The sequence below is a fragment of the Vanellus vanellus genome (assembly GCF_965231255.1).
Source record: "Vanellus vanellus genome assembly, chromosome: 1".
Taxonomy (NCBI): domain Eukaryota; kingdom Metazoa; phylum Chordata; class Aves; order Charadriiformes; family Charadriidae; genus Vanellus; species Vanellus vanellus.
Window position 1 is genome coordinate 132989697 of NC_138905.1, and position 22415 is coordinate 133012111.

The 22415-nt window shown below is 39.1% G+C and overlaps 2 protein-coding genes across 2 annotated transcripts in view; one reads left to right on the forward strand and one right to left on the reverse strand.

Moving 5' to 3' along the window:
* Window positions 1-22415, forward strand: part of ACOT9 (acyl-CoA thioesterase 9) — a 334937-nt gene that overhangs the window by 186541 nt on the left and 125981 nt on the right. The gene's annotated exons all lie outside the window — the stretch shown is intronic.
* Window positions 5649-20481, reverse strand: EIF2S3 (eukaryotic translation initiation factor 2 subunit gamma). Its single transcript, XM_082488252.1, has 12 exons — window positions 20372-20481; window positions 17970-18033; window positions 17346-17473; window positions 17102-17223; window positions 15575-15669; window positions 14235-14393; window positions 12827-12961; window positions 11804-11898; window positions 10773-10917; window positions 10169-10338; window positions 8989-9161; window positions 5649-6401 (listed from the first exon to the last, which is right to left on the reverse strand). The coding sequence occupies exons 1-12, from the start codon at window positions 20438-20440 to the stop codon at window positions 6338-6340; spliced, it is 1419 nt and encodes a 472-aa protein (XP_082344378.1). The 5' UTR covers window positions 20441-20481; the 3' UTR covers window positions 5649-6337.

Consider the following 22415-nt stretch of genomic DNA (forward strand, 5'->3'; position numbering starts at 1 on the left):
GCTGGAAATGGCATTTCCTGAATACATACTGAAGTCTCAGAAATAATTACTGACACAGCGCCTTAACAGTGTACCATTGCACAAGATACCTACTTACTTGTATTAAAGCGGCATGATGCATGACATCACGCTGCCTTCTTAAATATTGAAGTAACACAGCCTGGCACAGCAGTGTCTTCAGTCAGCATTGTATCCTATAACAATGCTTTAGGTCAGCTTGAGCCAATACCAAATACTGTAGGAGAGGTCAGACCTCCTCCCCCGTTACGCCGTTCAAAATCACTCAGTGCCTCAACCAGGAAACCAGGGTGAGGCAGAAGCCAACGTAATGACTGTGAAACGAGCAGAACTGCTTGTCACCCTCATTTTTTCCCCCACCACATTTTATTTTGGCAAGTTTAAAGGACAGTATCTCCCAGAAGACATTGGGAGAGCACTCTCGCTTGAAAAAAGAACTACAGAACTGTGCTCTCACCTGAATAACTACCTGCTCTGCTGTTAGGTGTATTTAACTCCTACAACAACAAATTTCTACATCAGTATATAACCACAGGGTCCTGGTGATTATGTAGAGCTTAAAGTTTTACTTTTACGAACAGGTCCTGCATGTTAGAGCCACGGTGGTTAAAGCAGCAATATCTTTTTGCCTTTATAGGTAAGATTACAAATCAACCTTTCCTAAAACCTCTTCTTTTTAACGTATACAATGCAACAAAACATCATCCTACATTTTTGTTGAATCTAAGACTACCCATCCTTTTAAGACTTCGTATCTTTCTCAGTGTTTTATAGCTGTTTCTTCACAGAATAAGCCTCAATACGCATCATGCAGGAGTATAAGCTCTTAGCTTTATCTCTTTTCTGCAGCACAGAATTACTTTTATTTAGTTTCTCCACAGCGATTCACTGATCTGTCTCACTGAGACACTAGCTCACGTGAGCTAGTGTCACTTATATGCAATAGTATAAGTAACATAAGTATATACATACCAATGCCTTAGAGAAAATTTCAATGTGAAATTAAGCTGACGACTTTTTCTCCCCACGTTTTTGTGAAACCAGGGCTTTGAAAGCCAACCAAAGCTATTAACAGCACCACCGCCACAGCTCAGGGAAACACACTCTTCCTGTAACCCTCCGCGTTACACAACCCACCAAAAGGCAGATATTCCACAGGTACTCTCAGGTGCGCCTCCTTTCTTCAGTCAGCTCACCAGAATAATTCCTAAAAATAACGAAGCAGGGGAAACCACCAGAATTTGGGGAAACCAAAACCAGAGATGTTTTGGGTTTATTTTGTCCATCATTCACTTTCATTTTTACTACTTGGAATTACAGTATTAGTTATAATATTCCGGCTTGAACTGCGTTACCAGTGTGACTTAATAGATCTATAGAACTGATACATGCGCACAGGCTGGGATGTAGTATTAGTTTAATGGAGATATAGAGCGCAAAGCCATACATATGAAGTCTTAAGTTATGTTAGGCATCTGCAGAAACATAAAGGTTATTTTCTACCTGGGGAAAGCAAAACAGAATTTCCCACATTCCCTGGCACCTGAAACCTTATGACAGAAACTTCATTTTAAATCCAAGCTGCCAACAGAAAAGACTGTCTGTCTCTCCTTTCATTTCTGAAAAAAAAAAACCCACAACAGTTTTTCAAACTGGTTCCCTCATCTGATTCACAGCACACGTGTACAAGCACTGGAGCTGACACAACAGCTATGGGGAACAAACACCCAGGGGCAGGATAGGTCCAAGCTTCAACAGCAACCCAGACTTCTGCTCCTTTAAACAGCTGTATGACCACAATTGTCACTAACCTGACATTTCCCTATTTCAGCAGGTTTGTGTTTCTACAGAAGTTACTAAGGTGACTGACCTCCATTTCAAACGTGTTTTTTTCCTACATTTTTCTTTATGGCAAATTTAAGGCAGGGGTGGTTCTCTTGCCTGTCATGCAGCAAGATCTGAATGGAAGAGAACTTGGAACAGGGCACTGGGAAGACACTTCTACATCTTTTGTCACTAACTAGACGCTAGTCTACAAGACGACGACACCTTCTGTACAAAGGGGTGGGCAGTAAAGTGGTCACTTTCACCTCATTTTCACAAAGAGAACTGGTGGGAGAAAGGGAAAGGAGAAGAGAAAGACGAATAAACTGAACAAGCTCTCCCATAGGTGTTTATTCCACTTTGGATTGAGTTTCCACCTGGAGTTAATTAGAATCACAGTTCTAAACACTGCCCCCCCCCAAATCCCTGTAGCATCACAACAGTTGTTGCAAGTCCTGTGCCATGAAGAGCATACATACAGAGGATTAAAATCCACCTGAGGTACCCGGAGTGATGAGGACTTCAGCATTCTATGAAGAGGTGCAAGTCCTCGCTGTGAAGGAGAGATGTGACCCTTGATATCTGGAATAGGGTGTTTCTGCTCTCTTAAAAGATATTTTGCTCCATTAATAAGGTTTTCACACTCATCTGGATGGGAACCAGAAACATTAAAACAAAAACAAAAACAAACCCGAACAAACCCAGAGGACTGTCTCCCACAGAAAAACTGCTTTTGGACAATCTCTAGTCACAAAGGCTCAGATGTACAGCATAGCACTGGAGAGCTACTCTGGGTCAGGGGTTGCACACAGACCGTGGAGAGCAACCACTCTTTCCTCCCAGAGTTTTTACTCAGTTTTAAGCTTGACTTCATTCCCATCAGAAACAACAGGAAAGTAATATCCACTTTTATTAAGAATAACCTAATTTCCATGCATAAAATCAAGTGAAGCAGCAGTCACCCCACTGGCACTTACAAAAAGTTACAGTGAAGAACTACTTTAAGTTTTGACCACCTTTTCGTCCTTAAAAATCTAATTTCTTAAAACAGGTAACCAACCTGAATTTTAACTGTAAGTGGTTTGCAGGGCAGTACGGCATTTGTGGTATGGATAAACATAATGGAGAACTCGTTTTCTTAAGTAGCTTGTTTAATTGGAGCTAACCAATAAAACCTCCTTGGAATGACAGAGCGCCAGTGTTTCTTGGTAGTTTTAATACAGGACGAATCACATGTTGATAAAAATAAACCAAAACAAAACCAGGTAGTAGTTCAGTTACCTTATGCTGGTCTGGTAGGTTTCTTAGATACCAGAAGTCTTTTGCAAAATATTTATTGAGGTGATATCTCACTACCTCCCGGCAGTGAAGAGGTCCCACTATTCTAGCACCCTCCTGAAACCAATTCCCAAGTTCTGACAGAGTATTGGAAGAGATTCAGTTACCCAAAGGCAGGTACTGGTGCCACCTCAGATGCCCCGCTATACCCAGCTGCCTCTCCAGAATGTGGCAAGTGTGACGGCTGCCAATTCTGCACCTGTGCCCTGGCTAGTCAACCCATCTGAAAGGCAACTGCACACCTACATTCAGGTAGCTAAATCTGACCTACGAAGGGTAAATAATTAAAAATAAAAGGAAATTTATCACTCAAATCCTTGGTAAAGTGAGAGAGCTCACAAGTAAATCTGCTACTATTTTCACCCTGGCCAAGGAAATCTAAGTAATTTTAAACTTCCTTAGTTTTACATGGCATCTCTTCCTGTCCTCTCATTCATCTAAATCTCAGCATCACCATTCAGTGAATACAGAGTGGGTGGATACAGACACATCAGCACATCATGTATTGACACTCACACTGTTCATACTTGGCTCTCCGATGCTGCAGAGTCATATGCTTTGTGTATTCATCGAGGTCTCAGAATGCTCCCATTATTCTTTACTCATGCCAGCAGAGTCAAAGCTTTCCAGTTAGAGGAAATGTAACATTTTGGTGGCAAAAAAGAACTTTGTACTTTACACCTTCCCCCCACTGTCACAATGTGATAGAATATATAGCACACTGTTTATGTCATATGTAAGTCATGGCTGACGCCTCAGACCACCTATACGTGCTCCTAACCTCCCTTCTTCTCTTGGGAAAGATCACAAGCAGACTTTGGGCCAGACACACTGTTCTGTAACCACCACCCCACTCTCAGGCAACTCTTTTCTGCATGGCACAGCATACATGCATGAATAACGAACCTAAGCCTACTATCAGAAGGAAGTGGAGAACAGTTCAGAATATAAGAAACTGCCTCAGGAGAGGGCTGCAGCTAAAAAAAAACCCCACCAGACTAGCCCAGCCTGGAAGGGCCATTATGAAAGCAGGCTGATGCAAGAATGATGCAAGGCACTTCATTGCCTCTATTATCTCTAGCTCCCACCAGTTCCTGTGCATGCCATCAGACAAAGTATCATTTAATACTTCAGAGGGAAGAAGACACTTTCATAAAGCATTTCTTAACATTCCTGATAGTAGATTTATTAGGTATATGTTATCAACTACAGCAGTATCAAATCATGTTTTAGACCTAAATTAAGTAATGACCTACAGCTATTTAGCTGGAAGGATGTAAGGCTGGCTACTAATCCCAGCACTAGGACAATACTACCCAAGTGAAGGAATACATTAAGTGTTTTGGAAAATTATGGCACTCATTTTTTTGATTTGCAGATGAAGAGATTAAGGCCCAATCTCCAAAAGATCTGAGCGCCTAGAAATGCTTAACCAATTTGTCAGCAGCATGTCAGCATTTCAGTATCATCAGACCCACACATTCTGTGTAAGGAGAAAGAACTCTTTGGACTAGATTTCACCCTGGTGGTGGTGTCATCCCAGCACTCTGCAGTAGCTTACTTTCTCTTTTGTGCTCACCCTCATGCTTCCAAACTAGGCAAGACATAAGTTTATCCAAATTACTAGAAGTGAGAGTTACAAAAATGATCTTCCAAAGCATGGAAGACACAATCTTACATCTGTCTGTTTCAAAGACTCCACACTGCTCAAGTGCTAGGAGAATCAGGAAGAACTATAGCTGAACTCTGTTTCTTTTAAAAAGGAGGAGGACTATAAAAAAATGAATGTGTTTAGTCTCAACACCATGTGAGGTAGAAGTACTTTACAAATGGAGAAACTGAGTACAGGAATGTAGATGGAATAAGACAACACAAAACACAATGCAAAATCAGGAACAAAACTCAAGCTGCTTCATCAAAGTCCATTTTGATGGGCAAAATGGTAGTTACTTTTAGAATGCCCTTGAAGATATATTAAATGCAACTGAAACCAGGCTTCGCAAATGAACACAGTACTTTGGATAAAAATATGAAAAGCAGCATGACTTGCTAAATAGTCTAGTATATAAAATACCTAGAACTATGTACATTAACACAAATTAAGAAGTTAAACCTAAATGGATGAAAGTGTTAGCACCCTACCAGTAAGTTTACTACATAATGCTTTATCTTAAGGAGTGATTCAGGCCAGCTAAGCCAAAGTGGTTTTACACCACTTTCCTCATCTCATTCTGAATTCTGTCTCCCCCATCCCAAGTCATTCCCTTCTACAGCCTTTTCCAGATATTTTATAGTTCAAGATCATAGCTAATATTTGCTCAACAGAACTTTTAAATAAGGAGTTTACTCCTACTGTATAAAGAGTTCTCAGGTCACCCACACAGAGTTCCACAATGACAAGCACCTGTGTTTTGAATTAATCACATTATTTTTGTAAATCCATTCGAAAATAAGGTAAAAACCAGTACTGCCAGTTCAGATCCAGTTTACTTGTAGTTTTTCTTTGGGGGTTTAATCAAAATTCCTTATAATAATGGAAGTGATAAATTTAAGTCAGTCAACATTGCCGTCCTATGTAATACAGCTAGAATCCTAAAGTCAGAACCATACAAACCAACAAAGAAAGTTTTTACTGTAAATGCCTGTTTAAACAAAACAAGATCTTGTGCAAAAAGGGTATTAGTCTTCAAGGGGAGCTTGTTTTTTTTTTTTTTCTTTTTATTCTTGTACTGGTTGAACAATCACTGCAGTCTTTTGTTACTGAGAAAAATTGTATGAATTAATGAAAATAAGCAATATTTTATTTCAATATCAGATTTATAGTTCGTGTGTTACACTGGGGCTGGCTTGACTGATATTAAACAGATATGTCTGAAACACAAAATAACATAAATTAGACATGCCATGGGACATGTACAATTAATTTCTACTGAAATGTGGATAATTAAACCCACTACTACGCCAATTCTTTTACACTTTTAATGGTGATAGTGACTAGTATTTTAGTAAGAGGGTAAAATTCAATAAAACGTACAAGGGCAGCCATACAACTCAAAGATAATGTTTGCACAGCTTCCAATTCCACTGTGAAAATATACCCCCTCCAAAATAGAAATAGGCACTTCATCTTTAAAAATGAAGCACTCTCTTTTGCTCTTCAGTCATCATCAACAGTTGGCTTGATTGTCACTCCTCTTCTGATTTGACCCCAACCAATTAAACTGCAAAAAGAAAAACAAGTTTATATTATTTTTAATAGTAGTCAGAAACATCCAGGATAAATCAACATCCTTCCGTCATTCTTATGCCTCCAGTTCTCACATTCTGAATTTTCTCCACTTCTCTCCCACCCAAAATATACTGTAAGATCTAAGACTGGGCAGTGGAAACACAAAATAAAAAAGGATGAGGGGAACAGAACATTTGTACGTTTGTAATCAGTTAAGGATGTCTCTTTGAGCAGTAAATCAAAAATCTGAAAATCACAGAATCACAGAATTATCAGAGTTGGAAGGGACCTCTAGAGATCATCTAGTCCAACTCCCCTGCCAAAGCAGGATTGCCCAGAGCACATTGCTCAGGACTGCATCCAGGCGGGTCTTGAAAATCTCCAGGGAAGGGGACTCCACAACCTCCCTGGGCAGCCTGTTCCAGTGCTCTGTCACCCTCACCGTAAAGAACTGTTTCCGTGTATTTGAACGGAACTTCCTGTGTTCTAACTTGTGCCCATTGCCCCTCGTCCTGTCACTGGGAACCATTGAAAAGAGCCTGGCTCCATCCTCCTTCAACCCACCCTTTAGATACTTGTACGCCAATGTTTTAACTTATATTGCACTGGTGAACTGTAAATCTACTCACAGCTTGACTTCTCTCACTTATGCTTGCAGTACCACATTACTTTCAAATAGAAATGAAAATATTAAAATTCAGACAAGATGACAGTAAACAGAGCTGTAACTCTCAATGACCATGTAACCTGTAAAAGGTAACTCAACTCTCGGGTAAGTTTTATTATTAATATTCAATAACATTAAGGCCCCTTTTATTGGCCACTGTTGCCTCAGAAAAATACACTTGTAAAAAGAAATTAAGATTATGTCCATTTCCACAATTGGCAGGGAGTCCGTGTTATTAATACTACTGTCTCTAAAACATTTCTGTTTTCTGGCACGGAGATACACAGAAACAACACGTGCGTCTCAATTTAGTGTGCTAAGCAGTAGAGCCTGTCTCTAGACACCAGAAAAGACAGTGAAGTATATTAGCCCATCACTTCCCACTTTTTAGGACCATATCCATAGGTTATAACTAGTCCACCTCCAAATTCACTGTTCAATGGAATCACTAGTGTATCCTGTTTGCTTGGCCATTTGCTGTTTAACCTCTATGCTTCTAAATATTGACTTTCTATTTTATACCTCCTGTTCATCTCTTGCTTTCTCACTTTCTTCCATCTTTTCAGTACTCCATTGCCTCAGGCTACAAATTCCTTTTCACAGTACCAACTGTATGTTATCTTTACTCCAATTGGATTTTATTTTGCTGCTTTTCCCAGTTTGTCTCCTTTCCCTTTTCTCAACTTTCAGTTTCCTTATGCTGTCTCTTTGTCCTTTTAATACAGCACAGGAGTCAACTTTTTAATAACAGGATCTTCATAGCAGGCTGCCACTACTTGTTCACCCCATAAACCAGAGACAAGTGGGCTTTTTGGCAAAACGTGATCGTGTTTTTCAAGCAGGAAGTAATCTACAGAAGCAACAAAACTCACATTAAAATTTACACAGGTTGTCAGTCTATAGCTAAATAAGGCATCATTTCAAATATAAATACTTCCTCCTCTCCCTTCTGCTTTCCCTGACTTAATTTGGGTCCTGTCTTTTTTCTCCCCACCCTCCTTCAAGAGATATTATATTTTAATTGGATTTTTTTCAGGGAATAATCTCTTCCCAAATTGTCAGCTAACTCTGAGACAGCAAGCACTAAATTCTCATCTATGCTTTCTTGTTGATCTGAAAAAGAAACACACATCCGTGGATACTTAAACCTTGGTTCTTTCCATATGGTAGAGACTTATTGTATGAATGGCTACATTCCCTTATACCTTCCCTTCATACTACGAGAGCTGTGCAGGGTCAATGAATCTACATACCCTTATGTTCTTATGATATTCATGTAGTCTTATGGAACACACAACAGGTACATATACATAATTATCTAAAGAGAACTATGGCAGCGAGCTTAAAATGAATCATCAACTAGTTCTGCTCATCATTTTCAGCCTCCAGATGCTACTGTCCAGTCAGCCATTTTCTACTTGTAATTTGAATGGGTCAATCCAGTTGATGCTTTTTTCTTTCCTCTCTACTCATAGTACATAAAATACTTGAACCTTGGAGTGACCCTCCTCTATTCCCCTGCTATTACTTCAGGGTTGCACTAGAAGTCACGTACAGCTCCACAGGTTGAACATCACTGACTTCAGTGTGTATAAAGACAGGCTTTGCTTAGCATTACTAGAATTTTCAAACCGCGCTGCTGAGATAGCCTACTGTTAGCTCAATTACAGCATGGCAACAAACCATGAACCTCAGATGTTTCTTTGTTAAGTAATACATACATACCCATTATAATGCTTCGTTTAAGAGGCTAGAAATGAAATGAAGCATCCCACAATAGTGGTGTCAATATGTTAGGAGAATCCAGAGGAATTTTAAAAACAGACAAATATCTAGAGCAAAATCAGATCTGTGTATTTTTTTTGCTAGCATTAAAACAACTGAGTACTCTACCAATTTAGCACCAACTTACCGCCAGTGTTTCTCAACTCTTCGACTCAGGGCAATTTTTTCTCCCACTTCTGTGCATACTGGGTTAGTTAGCACAATTTTCCCCAAATCAGCCTTTACTGCACTGACTCTCCCTCCAGTAGACAGGGATCCTATGTTTACCATTAAAACTTCATTCTTTGATAATTTTTGCACCTGAAGTAAAATGTATAAAACTCTTAAACAGAAGCTTTAGTATTTAAAAAAAACAAACAACCTATTACAAACAATATTAAGTATCTCCTGTTACCTAGATGCCACAGATATCTGAGAAATGAAAAAAATATAAATATCCCCACACATAAACCATGCACAAAAGTGTCAGTGGATAAAGTTCATATTTTAACTCTTGTGAAAAGACAAATATGTAAATATGTTGGGTATGTAGTACTGCAGATGCTCGTTGTAGAGAAATCCCAAGAAAGTATATCATGCCAAAATATCCTGAAGATTGCACATACTGCGTATTAAAAGCAAAACCAGTCTAAGATATTACTACAAATTGGAATGTTATACCATTCTTTTAAATAATCTGGTTATTCTCATTTCCCTTACGCCTACTTTCATCAAAATGTTTCTCAAAAAAGATTTTGTTTTACAGGATAAAGAGACAGCTGAGGCACTTAATCTACTGTTGCATGAAACAGTTAATAGACTTTACGGCTAACAGGAAAAACTATGATCTTCTAATTTGATTTGTGTAACATGGACCACGGAACATGAGACTGTGCCGTGCATCAAGTTTAGTTTCTTTTCAACTACAGTGTTTCAAAAATACTTCAGAGAAAGAATCTATAAAAAGCATGTAAGTAGGAAGCAGATCAGTACATGTATAAAATTAATTATTGCACGAGTAAATAGGCTGATAGCAAAGAAAAACAACTACCAATATGTTGTAGAAGAATACCTAACTTCAAAAATACACAAATACTTTATTGTACTTTAAACTACTCTGATATGAATTCCTAGTCCTCTGAAAACTATTCTCCTATAATATTAAATAAACAGGTATGTTTTGTGACAAGCATATATGAACAGGGAGACAGAACTACTACATGAATTAAATAAAATTTACAAACTAAAAATTTAGCACAAGAAGTTAATAAAAGAAATTAGAAAAAAAAATCCCATAGAGTTATCTTTCTAAAAAAAGGGGTACAGACCTTTGCAGCTTTCTTGTCTCCTTCAGTGCGCACACCTAATAGTCGTCTCAACAAGAAATAGGAAATTTCTAGCTCTGTAAATATTTCTGGCAGTGCTCCAACTGCACCGAGAACTTGGCCTACCATTCGGTCAGCCCGACACAAAGTTGGATCAATCTTAGTTCCAACACCTACAACAAAACAAGGAAAGTCACAAGGAGTAATTGAAAGGTAGCTGTCTTATTTATGTATTAAAATATTGGAAGGAGATCTAAAAAGAACATACTGAGAATCTACTGGGAGTTCCCTATTACCTGACAGCACTTTCAGAATATCAACAAGACTGAGCTCTGTCTAAACAAATGAAGAAATATTCTACACTAAAGCCAGTACAGTTCACAATGCAAGTTAATCTGAGTTGGCCAGTACATTTAGGAAAATTATTTATTTCTTGAATATCTAATTTTCATACACATGTTGTCTCTCCATCTCTTTCTACATATACATATTATTTGAAATTGCTTATAGCCTTTTTGTTTATTACGCTCAAATTCATTGTTAAGTGAAACCAAGTGTTTCCAATATGCATGAAGAAATTAATCTTTTAATAAGAGAATATTCTTACCTATAAGGCCTCCTGGAGCAGCATATTGTAGATCATTGTGTTCGGCAAAGAGTGAAACAATTTTTGAAAAGATTGGCTTGCACATGAGTTTTCCTTCACTGTCCTTGGACACAATACCAGGCCGGACCTCAATTTCCTGGCCCACCTAATTACAAAAGTGAAAAAGTGATTAACTGTTTGTTTCACAGGAACATAAAGCCAACTACTAGTCACAGAAAAGACCTACTTATCCCAAGATCTATTTATACAAGTCCTTGGTTCTGGGCTAGGACTTCTAGGACTTCTGTTGCACTGGTTATTGCAAATCAAACAATATTGAAAGCTCTGTATCTTACAGCCAACAAAGCAATTGATTTTCTCTTCAATACTATTTACAAAACTGTTTTAGCAAAGGATAGTTATCAGCAATATTTCCAGTAATTAAATTTTAGTTTATTTTTTTTAAATGACATTTCAATTAGAAATGTTACAGCACTGAGAAAAAAAATGAGTTAATTCAATTGGTGCAACTGATCAGCATCAATAAACCGCAAGACAAAGAAAATACAAGTTGTATAGATGTTAAATTCCAGTCTAACCGAGCAACTTTTAAAGTTTCCACTTATCAACAGCATTGCACAAGCAAAATAAAAAAAAAATAAATCAAAATACATAGAATATTTAAATGGGGAAGTGGGACCTGTGGGAACCCATACACACTCCAAAGGTACCTTTAAAGTTCTTTTGCTCCCCTTTCCCCCAGTAATTCAGCAAGTAAAAGTGGCAGGACGGAAAAAAAATTAGCTCCTTCAATTTTTGTAAGCAATGAAATTGGTTTCATTACTAATAAACATGAAGACTATGGAAACAAAAATATATATTTCTTGTTCTGGTGTTTTAGAACAGGAAAGTAAAAATGAGGCACAGACAGAAAGGATTGTATCCTAGTTTAAAAACCATTCAGTTATATAGATTCATTCTGTAGTAAGCACGCAAAAACTCTACTACTTTTTATAATTACAAATCTCCAGACATGAGAGGGAAAAGGTTACCTTTAAAACACCCTTTAGAATACTGCCACCAGCTACGCCCCCCTTAAGGTCATCAACTTCACAGCCAGGCTTGTTCACATCAAAAGATCTAATTACTGAAAAGAATAGACCGTAACCAAGTTTATATTTAAATCAGTTTTTCTAAAGAATTAGTGCCTTTCTTTAGCAAATTTCCTTCCCTATTCTTATTAAGGTATACATATATTTATTAGTGTTACAAAAACATAATTCAGGGATAACACTAAAATAGGATGAATACTTTATTCTGAATTTTTAAGCATATAGTTGACTTTCTCCTCAAAACCATTTAAGCTGCTCATATACATAAATGGCTTTTTAAACTGCTTCTGCATAGCAAAAATAAAGTTAAATGTCAGTATCTGAAAAAGAAAGCAATGATCAAATATATTAAAAAAATCCTTCACAACTATATTATAAACAACTGTATTATAAAACCTTGTTTTAATGTAATCAATTTTTATGCATTCTGAACATGTTTTGTAGGTCTCTCAAGTTTTGTGTGTGGGGAAAAAAGCAAACAAACAGATTCACTGTAGTGGAACTGAATTTCAAAATATGCGGACAACAACTGAGACTTTCAGGAGATAGTACGACTCTAACATAGAAAAATCTAACCAGGCTACCTATAAGATTTTCATGGATATAATTTATTTTTCAAATTCAACAGTTTGTCAGTACTTTGTTAAATCAAATTTAAACTCATAGCAACTAAAGGAATGTTTTAAGACACAGGTAAGTTTCTCATCTTGGTTGCATTTCAGTGCTGTCATACACGTAGAACATACATAAAACCGAGCAATTACCTCAAAGATATTTAACTATTGCAATTAATCATGAACAAACGATGCAGCTCTCAGAAAGTATGCAAGTTTTAAAATAAGAGCACACTAAACACTCTTTTTAAACCTACCTCTTTACAGCATTCAGCAACATGCAATTCCAAGTGTAGATACTTGTAATAAATGGTTAGCTGCAAAAGCCCAAACCTAAGGATTTACATACCAATAAGCCTTGGTTCAGATGTGAAGTCTCGCAAAGGGACTGGGATTTTCTTCACTATATACTCGCAAACTACCTCAATGTTGTATTTCAACTGTGCCGAGATTGGAATTATTGGAGCCCCTTCTGCAACTGTACCTAAAATAAGATCAAGTTCAACATGAAGCCTTAATATAGTATTTACAGCAACATGACCAAGTGTTATGTCGTTGTTAAAAATACTAATGAATTTCAAGGCACATTTTATATGTATTTCCCAAAGCAGTAAGTATCAGAACATTTACCCTTCCCTTCAACATTTTAGCTCAAAGCAGCCAGACCTACTTTGAGCCAGTCATGTTTCCTCTCGATAACTGTGTACTGAAGAGCTTTACAGTTGCTCTCTGAACACTGTGCAAGATAATCTTCTGGTCTAAGGCAGAATTTGCTTCTTACATTGTGATCAGAAATATTCTTAAGATAATTTCCTTAGAGAGACTGGATATCTCAGTATTCTATACATCAGTATTAAATTTACAGTCAGATTTCCTTCTGACAAACTAAAATTCCTATCAATTTAAGGATCTATTTTTTCTAAGTTTTGCAATACGAATACATATTTTAGAAAAATCCTAATTTGATGGAAGAATTTATTTAGTTATTGAGGCCTGTTAAATATAATTAATTATATGTTTCTTGTGATAACTCCAGTCCTCACAAAGAATTCCAAATTTACACATCAAGCCGCTCTGACATAGCTGTTATGAACAGCTTATGCAAGGCAATAATTCCGAACTTAAAAAAAAAAAGACACCCATTGGCTACTTTTGATGGTAACAATCTAGCTCTGCAGCTTTTCACATACCCCAGCTAAGGCAGATAAGCAGAGAAAACAGTGGAAGCTCCTAGGAAAGATGAAACTCAAAGCGCTAAAGTTGAACAGAACTTTATGGAAGGAGTAGGATAACCCTGTCTGAACTGGACTTACAGAGAGAGAGAGATGAAAGAACAATCTTTTGTGATTACACAGAAGTAACTAATGCATTTACACCTACAAGGTTCCCCTAACAAGTACTGCTTCATTCTCTCCTGCACTGCAGTAAAATCACAGTACAATCTCTAGCAAAGAAACAATCCAAGAACAGACAATACGAAGACAAAACCATAAATTCAGTGAAAGCTACAAGAGTTACTATTAGTTTTACATCAAGAGCTCTGACCAACAGCCATAACACTATTGAATGTAAGCTGTCTGAAACACATAAGCATAACTCCAAAGGCCTATTTTTATATTAACAGACTATGTACACCAGCATCGTCTAAGTAAGAGAAGCTTTTCTATGCTTCTATTAACATACCGAAAACCACTATGTTTTGTCCCAACACAGAAGAATTTCCACCATGAACTGGATTTCTGTTGTTGAAAACTTACCTTGGACAAATGCAAGAATCTGCTCATACTGTTCTTTAGCCTGGCTCTCCTTGACCAAATCAATCTTATTCTGTAGAATCAAAATGTGTTTCAGTTTCATGATTTCTATAGCAGCTAGATGTTCTGAGGTCTGAGGTTGAGGGCATGACTCATTACCAGCTGAAAGAAGAAAAACGACTGCAATATAGAAACTATAAAGACAGACAAAACTCCTACAATTCAGACATCTACTTTCCATTGTATCTTTATAAAGAAAAGTCAGCTCTCAGTAAGCTACACATAAAGCATCCAAGTTCTTCATTTCCCCAGAACTGCTAGCTTTAGCATCCACACAATATATGACAGATGAGAGGTTGCCAGTCCCCTGTTCTACTTCTTCCCAATAGAAACACGCATTTAAAATTTCCAAAGATACTGACAGTTAACTTCTGTCTACTTGACTTATTCTATCCTTTAGGTCTTTAAACATCTCAGTACTGACTGTAGCATAATGGACGATTCACCTTTCAAGAAATTATCTTAAAATTCTATGGGTTTTTTCTTATCACCAAAGCCATAAAAATGCCAAGATCCCCAAACTCTATAACACACAATAAATATATCAAGCATGTGAATAGGGCATTTATCAGTGTGCTTTGGATTTCAGAGATCCAACAAGCCAAGTTTGGCCTGATGTGCCATTGTGATGGTTAATCTCACTTGAGGTTTGGTCTATCACGTTTTCTAGATCTAAACAGGTAGCAGGAACAACAGCTTATCAGCTATCTCAGACTGTTTAAACTACAGTATCTGAAGTTGCTGTTCTTGTTTGTTGACATGCCCTATCCAGGTAACAGAATAGCTATTTATCACGACAGAGCACTAAATTGTTCTACAGCCATATAAAAATGAGCTTTACTCACTTCTTGTTGTTTGCAAATCTGATAAAAAATTGTCTAAATCAAGATAAATCTCCTGTACCTTGATTCTGTCCATATTCATTGGGGTTTACTGTTTGTACTGATGTTTGTGGACTCTCCTGTACAGCTAAGGCAATGTATTTAAAGCAAAGGGAAGCTTCAGAGAAGCTCAAAAGCCAATGCATTTCCAGAAAACAAAATAAATTTTACAGTACTGTACTACTACAAGGTTTCATCTTACCTAACTAATCTATCAATCGGGTCAGCTACCACACTAAGGAGCATGTATAGCCATGTTTAAAAAAGAAAAAAAATCTTGTTAGGGTACAATTTTTTTTTTGTTTCCATTGCTCACCCTGCTCCACTAAATTTTAAAACCCACATAAAGTTGCTTTGTGATATTAAAAAAATAGAGCTCTGCTTTTGTGTTGCAAACATTACCTATCAACAGTAAAGCTGCATCCATTACTGCTGCACCGTTCAACATAGTAGCCATCAAAATATCATGGCCAGGACAATCCACAAAAGAGACATGCCTGTTGTAGAAGAAGGTTAAAAAGAAGTCCAAAAGCCAATTATCGACAATTCCTCTGACTGATTTATGCGAGTGGCTAGGCAGACATAAAGGTTAAAAGCATCCTTAAAATAGACAGATAAACAAACATTAAGACAGATGCTGAGAATTAATACCTTAAAAATATTTTCATAAGAACACAAAGACTATTGAATGGCTATCAAATAGTTTTTCTGAATTTTAAGATTCCATATATCCATATTCCATATATATATCTCTCCACACCAGGTACTGCTTTAATATTTCACAAATTTACTTATAAATTAGACTAGATCTAAACGCACCAGAATAAAGAACAAACCCACCCACAAACACACAAGGAAACCAACACTGGATTTCTCTTATTGCTTTTAAAAAAGATGTCTCCCATTCTCCAATTTTAGAAAATTATGTGTCATTAATTACACAGTTATAATTGCACTTCACTTCAAAGATTTATCCAGAGACAACGTTGCAGCTCTTAGTTCCAATGTTATGATTTTATTGTGCAGACCATAATAGTAGATTCACTACATTCTTGCCTGAACCTATTCAGTGAAGAATCCTTGTTTCCTGGTAGCATGCCACCAAAAATCAAGGGACTAATTTCCTGCTGCGCTGACAATGTTAAAAATCTACAATAAGCAAATAAACAGTAAGATAAAGAATCCAAAGCTGTTAACCAATAGTTTAACAATGGGTGCATGACTGTCACACTCCAGCAGAAGTTATTGTTAGAACGAGTGCTTTACTGGTAATCTGAGGAAAGGAAGGAAATGGGTCATTACAGCACTATGTGTATTTTATATATAAGCATGAACTAGGAATCCTGTCGTACAACAGTCTTCGTGACCATTCACATTTGAGGAATCATTGTAGAGACCCATGTAACAGCTTTTGTGGTTACTATGTTTGCATAATGACCATGCTATACTTTCTTAGAAACTAAGTAAATAAAGGACACCTGACCTCCAGTTAGAGGCCGGATCTCACATCAAGCATCAGGCTTTCATACATTCATTTTAAGAACTTTGAAATTTTTTCTGCCTCTAGGAAGAAAAAGTTTAACAAAGGTCACCCACCAAAAAGGAATTTTAAAGATGGGCTTGTGAGGTCCACATTAGCTCTCATTCTAGTGGCTTTAAAACGTACTTATATTAACAGCAGAAAAATTTCATTTCGGAGTCCTGCAAATACCCAAGGACAGAAGATACAGTTGTGCTCTACTGTGGACTATGCATCATGACTAATAAAAACAAGACAGTTTAGATGATACCTTAGACCAAGGGTGCCCAGCACCTAAGAACACGTGGTCTACCATAACAGTATGTTCAGTTTGCAGCTCAATCCTGAATATTTTCCATTATGTAAAACGAAGTTAACACAATTTATACCATTCATTTTCCTACAGTTACCTGACTAATTTAAAGTTCCCTTTGGTGCCAGGAATATCTGTAGGGAACTCATCTGGGGTGCTACTTCCACAGGATCGGTAACACTCTGGCCGGGAACAGCTTGGGTCATCCAGCTTGTAAATCTGTAAGTAATTTTTTAAAAGTGAGAAAAAGTTTAATTCACCAAGGGTTAGTTACTTATAAGCATACATCCACCCCGAAATATATTAGGAACATATTTGCTAGATTTATAGCAATGACTCACCTTTGCATTAGCATAACCCAGCTTGATTGTGATATTTCTTTCCAGTTCATTTTTAAATCTGACAGTATGAACTCCAGATATAGCTTTGACTACTGTCGACTTTCCATGGGCTACGTGGCCAATTGTACCTATGTTTTAAAAGCAAGTAATTGTCAATACATTGTTTAATTTTGTGCAATGTTCCATTACGATCAACACATAATTACCTCAAACTCTCTGTAGCCAGTAAGTCCAGAGCTCCTATCAGAAGTATGTATCGGTTTTGCAATCATTTTTGTTTAAACAAACAAGATCCTAAATTGAGCTCCCAATGGACAGATCTTTGCATTTTCACGAAACTCATTTAAATGCATAATTTTAAGGTAAAATAAACTTTGCTTCAGCAACTACTCCCCACTTCATTCAAGTGTTCTTGAAGTAAAATTGTTGCTATTCAAATTAAAACAGTTCAATAAGTCTCTTCCTGTGCTTTGATAAAACCTATAATAAAAACACCATATCTATATTATTGTCTGTTTCAGTAAGAACTTCTTAAAAATGTTCTCACGTAGTACCATATGCTACTGCATGAGCACCAGAAAGAGTCACATTAATGCACCCTCTTTTTCAGAGGTTTGGTTTTACCTATATTAATTGTTGCTTGTCTGCTGATGACTTCTGGTGAAAGAGGCGTCAGCTTGGTAACATCCTGTATGAGGAAAGGTTTTAGAATTTACTAATCTTGTACCTAATTGTTTAGAGAGTACTATATGTATTTTTTTTTTTTTAATTATCCAGTAGTTCTATTCAGCAAAATCCAACCAACCCCATTAAAATAATTCTAGATATGCATTCCGGTCTTTTAAGCATGTGAAATAGGACAAGTGAACAAAATCCTGACAGTAAATCAGTACAGGTTGCAAATAAAAACAGTGATTGTAAATCGGTATAGGCTGCAAGGTGTTAAAGATGGAAGTAAACAAAACAAAAAAACTCCAAAGAAGCTCTAGCGCGCACACATCCCCCCACCTGGACTATCCCCAAACTTAAATTACACATAACAAGCAAATTCGAATTAACTTTCCATGGGCTCCATGGTGAACTGCACATGTTTTAAAAACAAAGGTTTGTCAATCAACAGTTGTTTAATTGGTATAAGGATCCAATATAGTCAATATATAATTAAAACTAACACTTTGGAGTCAGTAGGTCCAGAGATTTCATTAGCTCCATGGACTTAATTTCATTTCTTCTATTATTTTTTTTTTTAAATAGCTACTTTTTCCTCAAATACTGTTATTGCTATTTTAGGTACCAGACAAAAATTCTGCTGTCTTAAATAGCTTGCTGCATGAACCTACTGGTAGCACCTGGCAAATCAAAATGCTCACAAATACTTTCCATATAGTTAAAAAGACAACTGGGAAAGAGTTGGTTTGGGTTTTTTTTAAACTGTTTGTTCAAATATTGGAAATCCACTGAAATGTTCCTCTGTACTATTTTTGAAACTGTTTAGTTAATTTCCACCCTGCACTGAATTCATATGGATGAGCTTCTTGGTTCAAGTAAAGATTTGCAATGCCAAAAGAGTCCTCAGTGCAGGACAGGATATAAATATTTTGCTAAGGTACAACTAACACACATACAATAATTTATATTAAATCATATATCATTTACACTGTTACATGCAGGTTTTGCGCATAACAACCAAATAAACGCATCTATGTAAAAATGTAAACTCACCCGTTCTTTTCTCAAGATTACATGAATAAAATGCTCGTGTTCAATACAAAACAAGTTTTGTGCTCCTACCACAGGCAATTAAATTTATATTACTTGTATATCTAACTTAAAATGACTACACACACTGAAGTCAACGATGGGAACATGACCTGCAGATGGCACCATCTAGCAGGGTGACAAGCACGTAAGCGTGATGCAAACCCTGTCATCAAGAGAAGTGTTCCTGGTGCACACAATTATGCGCGCATGCATTTTTTTTTCTCATACACTGGTATAAAGCTAAGTTCAGCTATAAGCTGCAATCAATTTTAAGCATTCAAGGGCCAACTGAAAAAGTACAGTATAGGCCTTAAAGACAATTCCCACCAACCTCCCAATTAGGTCTATCTGTGCTCTTTCTGACTGGCAAATACCACGGTCAAAAATGAAAGGAAGATACTTTTTGAAATTACTAACATGCTTAGCTATAACACAAAAAGAATTCTTGTGCTTAATCCTCAAGAATATCAGCCATTATTACTGCAAAGACAAATAAGCCCTTCTAGTTTTCTGAACAGCAGGGAGGCTGCAACATGACTTTCGACTGCTTTTGTCTGCATAGAAGTGTAGTGAGACAGCCCTGGTGAGACGTTTAACCAGCAACACTACCACAGCAAGAGACCACTGCAACGGATTTTCTTGGTAGTCAAAAAAATTTTCTTGGTAGACCAACCAAGACGGGGCTGGCAAGCCATCCATCTATCCTGCTTGGGAAACAGAACGCCAATTTCTGGTTCCACTTGGGAGAGGGAAGAGTCTTTAACACCGCTGAAGCAGGACAGCCCTTACGAGGAGGAAACTGCACGTCTCCACCGCTGTCTCACACAGGCTTTACTCCCAACGCCGGGACGCCGGCCCGACCAGCTCTGCACTCACCTCACCAGCAAGCGAAGCGCCTCATCCCTCCAACCCAAGCCCGCTGCGACCCGCCTAACCTGCTCCCAGCGCCGCCGTTCTGCCCCGCACTTACCTCCACCTCCCCCTGCCCCCAGCCCCGGCGTGCTGAAAGTCAGCCCCCACAAGCACCGCCGCCTTCCACGGCCCCTCACACCTCACTGGCTCCAACGGCCACGGCGGGGCCTGGAGGGAGGCAGGGATCCCCTCAGCCTCCCAGCGCCGACTCCCCTCCCCACAACGGCCGGCCCGGCCTCCCTAACACCGGCTCCGCCGCCCGCATCCGCCGCCCGCATCCGCCGCTCCTCGGCACCCCCCGCTCGCCGCCACCCGCCCCCCGTCCCCCTGGGCACCCCGTGGACGGCTCTCACCAAGGTGGCGAGGTCCTGCCGGCTGAGGTGCGGCTGCCCCAGAGTCACTCCCGCCTCGTCCCCCGCCATCTTGGCCCGAAGAGGAAGCGAGGAGCCTCGCGCGGCCGCCTGACCCTCGACTCCGCTCGCCGCCGCCACCCCGCAGCCCGGCACCCGCCGACCAGAGGAAGGCAGACGCTCGGCTCGGGGACCCGCCGCGCTGGGGGGCGCGGAGCCACCACGAACCCTGCCGTGGGGCGGCCGCGGTTCAGGCGCGCCGCGGGGCAGCCCCGAGAAGGACCCCCCTACCCTCGCGCCGGGTGATGCAACCGGGCCTGCCGCAGGGGCCGCTCCGCGTGCGCGCCGGCGCTGCCAAGGAAGCGAGCGCGTGCGCGTGCGCCCGCGCGGCGCGGCGCGGCGCGGTGCGGTGCGGAGGGCGCCGCGCGCCTGCGCCTCGCGCCTGCCACCGGGTAACGGTCGTGGGCTGAGGGGGGACGCGGGGCTGCTGAGGGGAGGCCCTGGGGTGGGGAGGGAGGTGATGGGGGGGGATGGGTTGAAACTGCACCAGTAGGGAGTACGTCTGACACACAGCTTTCCGTCACTGCCGGCGGAACAAATTGCCTGGGGAATCCGCGCTCCTGAGTGTTTCTGTGGAAAGGGGGTTGTCTTTTGTCTTCACGGCGGGACCGCCGTTACTCTGTGCGGGTGCTGCATGTGCCACATACGTAAAAATACTGCCATTGGTTCGGTAAGGTGATCAGGGTGGGGACCTCGTTTGGTTGAAAGGTACACCAAAAAAAAAAAAAAGGGAGATTCATCCTGTGTTTGTGGTTTATGCGTCTCAGCGTGGCAGTGTAGGTTTATTTGGGGCAGTGAGTGGGTGTGATGCAGAAAGGAAGATGAGGGTAAAATTGAAGCAAGATATGCTTGGATGTACTGGAAATGAGCATATCTGATTTGGTGTCTGATCAGTTTATCTGCCTGAACAGTAAAATGTCACTCTGCATATGTTAATCGCTGCTGGCCGTCAGCCTCATAAGATTTTGAACTTCAACCTTTTTCTTGTTACTGTCTTTTGTAGACCGAGTGCTTAGTGTTAGGGAGACCATATGGATATAAGACGCTGCCCCAAGATATGGACAACTTGAGTCTTTTGTACTAAACAGCTAAAAACCCCACCAAATGTGTGCTGTTTTCAGAGTTGGGTATGACGGAAATGCTTAAAAAATTTAATAAAATCCCTGATCCAACCATGAGAGCCAGCTTAGAGGTTGAACACAGACTAAAGGCCAAATTCAGAACCATCCCCCATGGGAAATTGAATTGACTTCTTCATGGAAATTTCTTAAAGACATAGAGGTTGTTGCTAGCAATAGGATTTCTGTGATGATCAAAGAAACGGGTATCAATGTAAGTAACCAATTATGTCAAATAGATACACATTAATTGACAGTGGCTTTGCCTACTGGAAAATGTGTATGTTCTCAGATTTTGCGTGTCTGGCTGCTTGGTTCAAAAAAACAGGTTTGGAGCAGACAAACGTGTGATTGAAGTGCAACGATGGAAATCTGTGAAACTGGTATGCCTGGTTAAACAATGCTTGTAACCTCCCACTTTCGCAAATACAACTGTTTCCATTCTTTCCTGATGCAAGAGTTAATAGTGAGTTCTGCCGGATATACCTAGAGCAAATACATTGCCAGCATTCTTGTTCTGAATAAATGAATATGAACACGTGGTAAGAAACCTTACAGTATGTATAATGGTGTTGCCAATGACAAAATTTATTTTGTCTTGCAACCCAATAATTTTGCACATTGGTCTGGAAAATAAATTTTCATATCTAATCTCTCATCAAGCCACATGATGTTGCCAATTCTATATAAAATATCTCACTTCTGAGAAAAATAATAGATGCTTATGACTGAGATACACAAAGTATAATGGGAACATGATGCAATACTTGGTTGTAGTTGCCTCGATGTCCAGGCATGTATAATCACTCTTTTATGAAAATGAACTGAAAATACTAGACTCTGTAGTTACTCAGGCATTTAAATTATGC

Excerpts from the sequence above, each read along its gene's own strand:
- EIF2S3 (XM_082488252.1), bottom strand. The coding sequence starts at position 20,440 with ATGGCGGGGGACGAGGCGGGAGTGACTCTGGGGCAGCCGCACCTCAGC. Across the intron at positions 18,034-20,371 it reads GGCAGGACCTCGCCACCTTG|GATGTTACCAAGCTGACGCC; the intron begins GTGAGAGCCGTC and ends TTCCTCATACAG. Across the intron at positions 6,402-8,988 it reads AGAGTTGAGAAACACTGGCG|TTTAATTGGTTGGGGTCAAA; the intron begins GTAAGTTGGTGC and ends TTCTTTTTGCAG.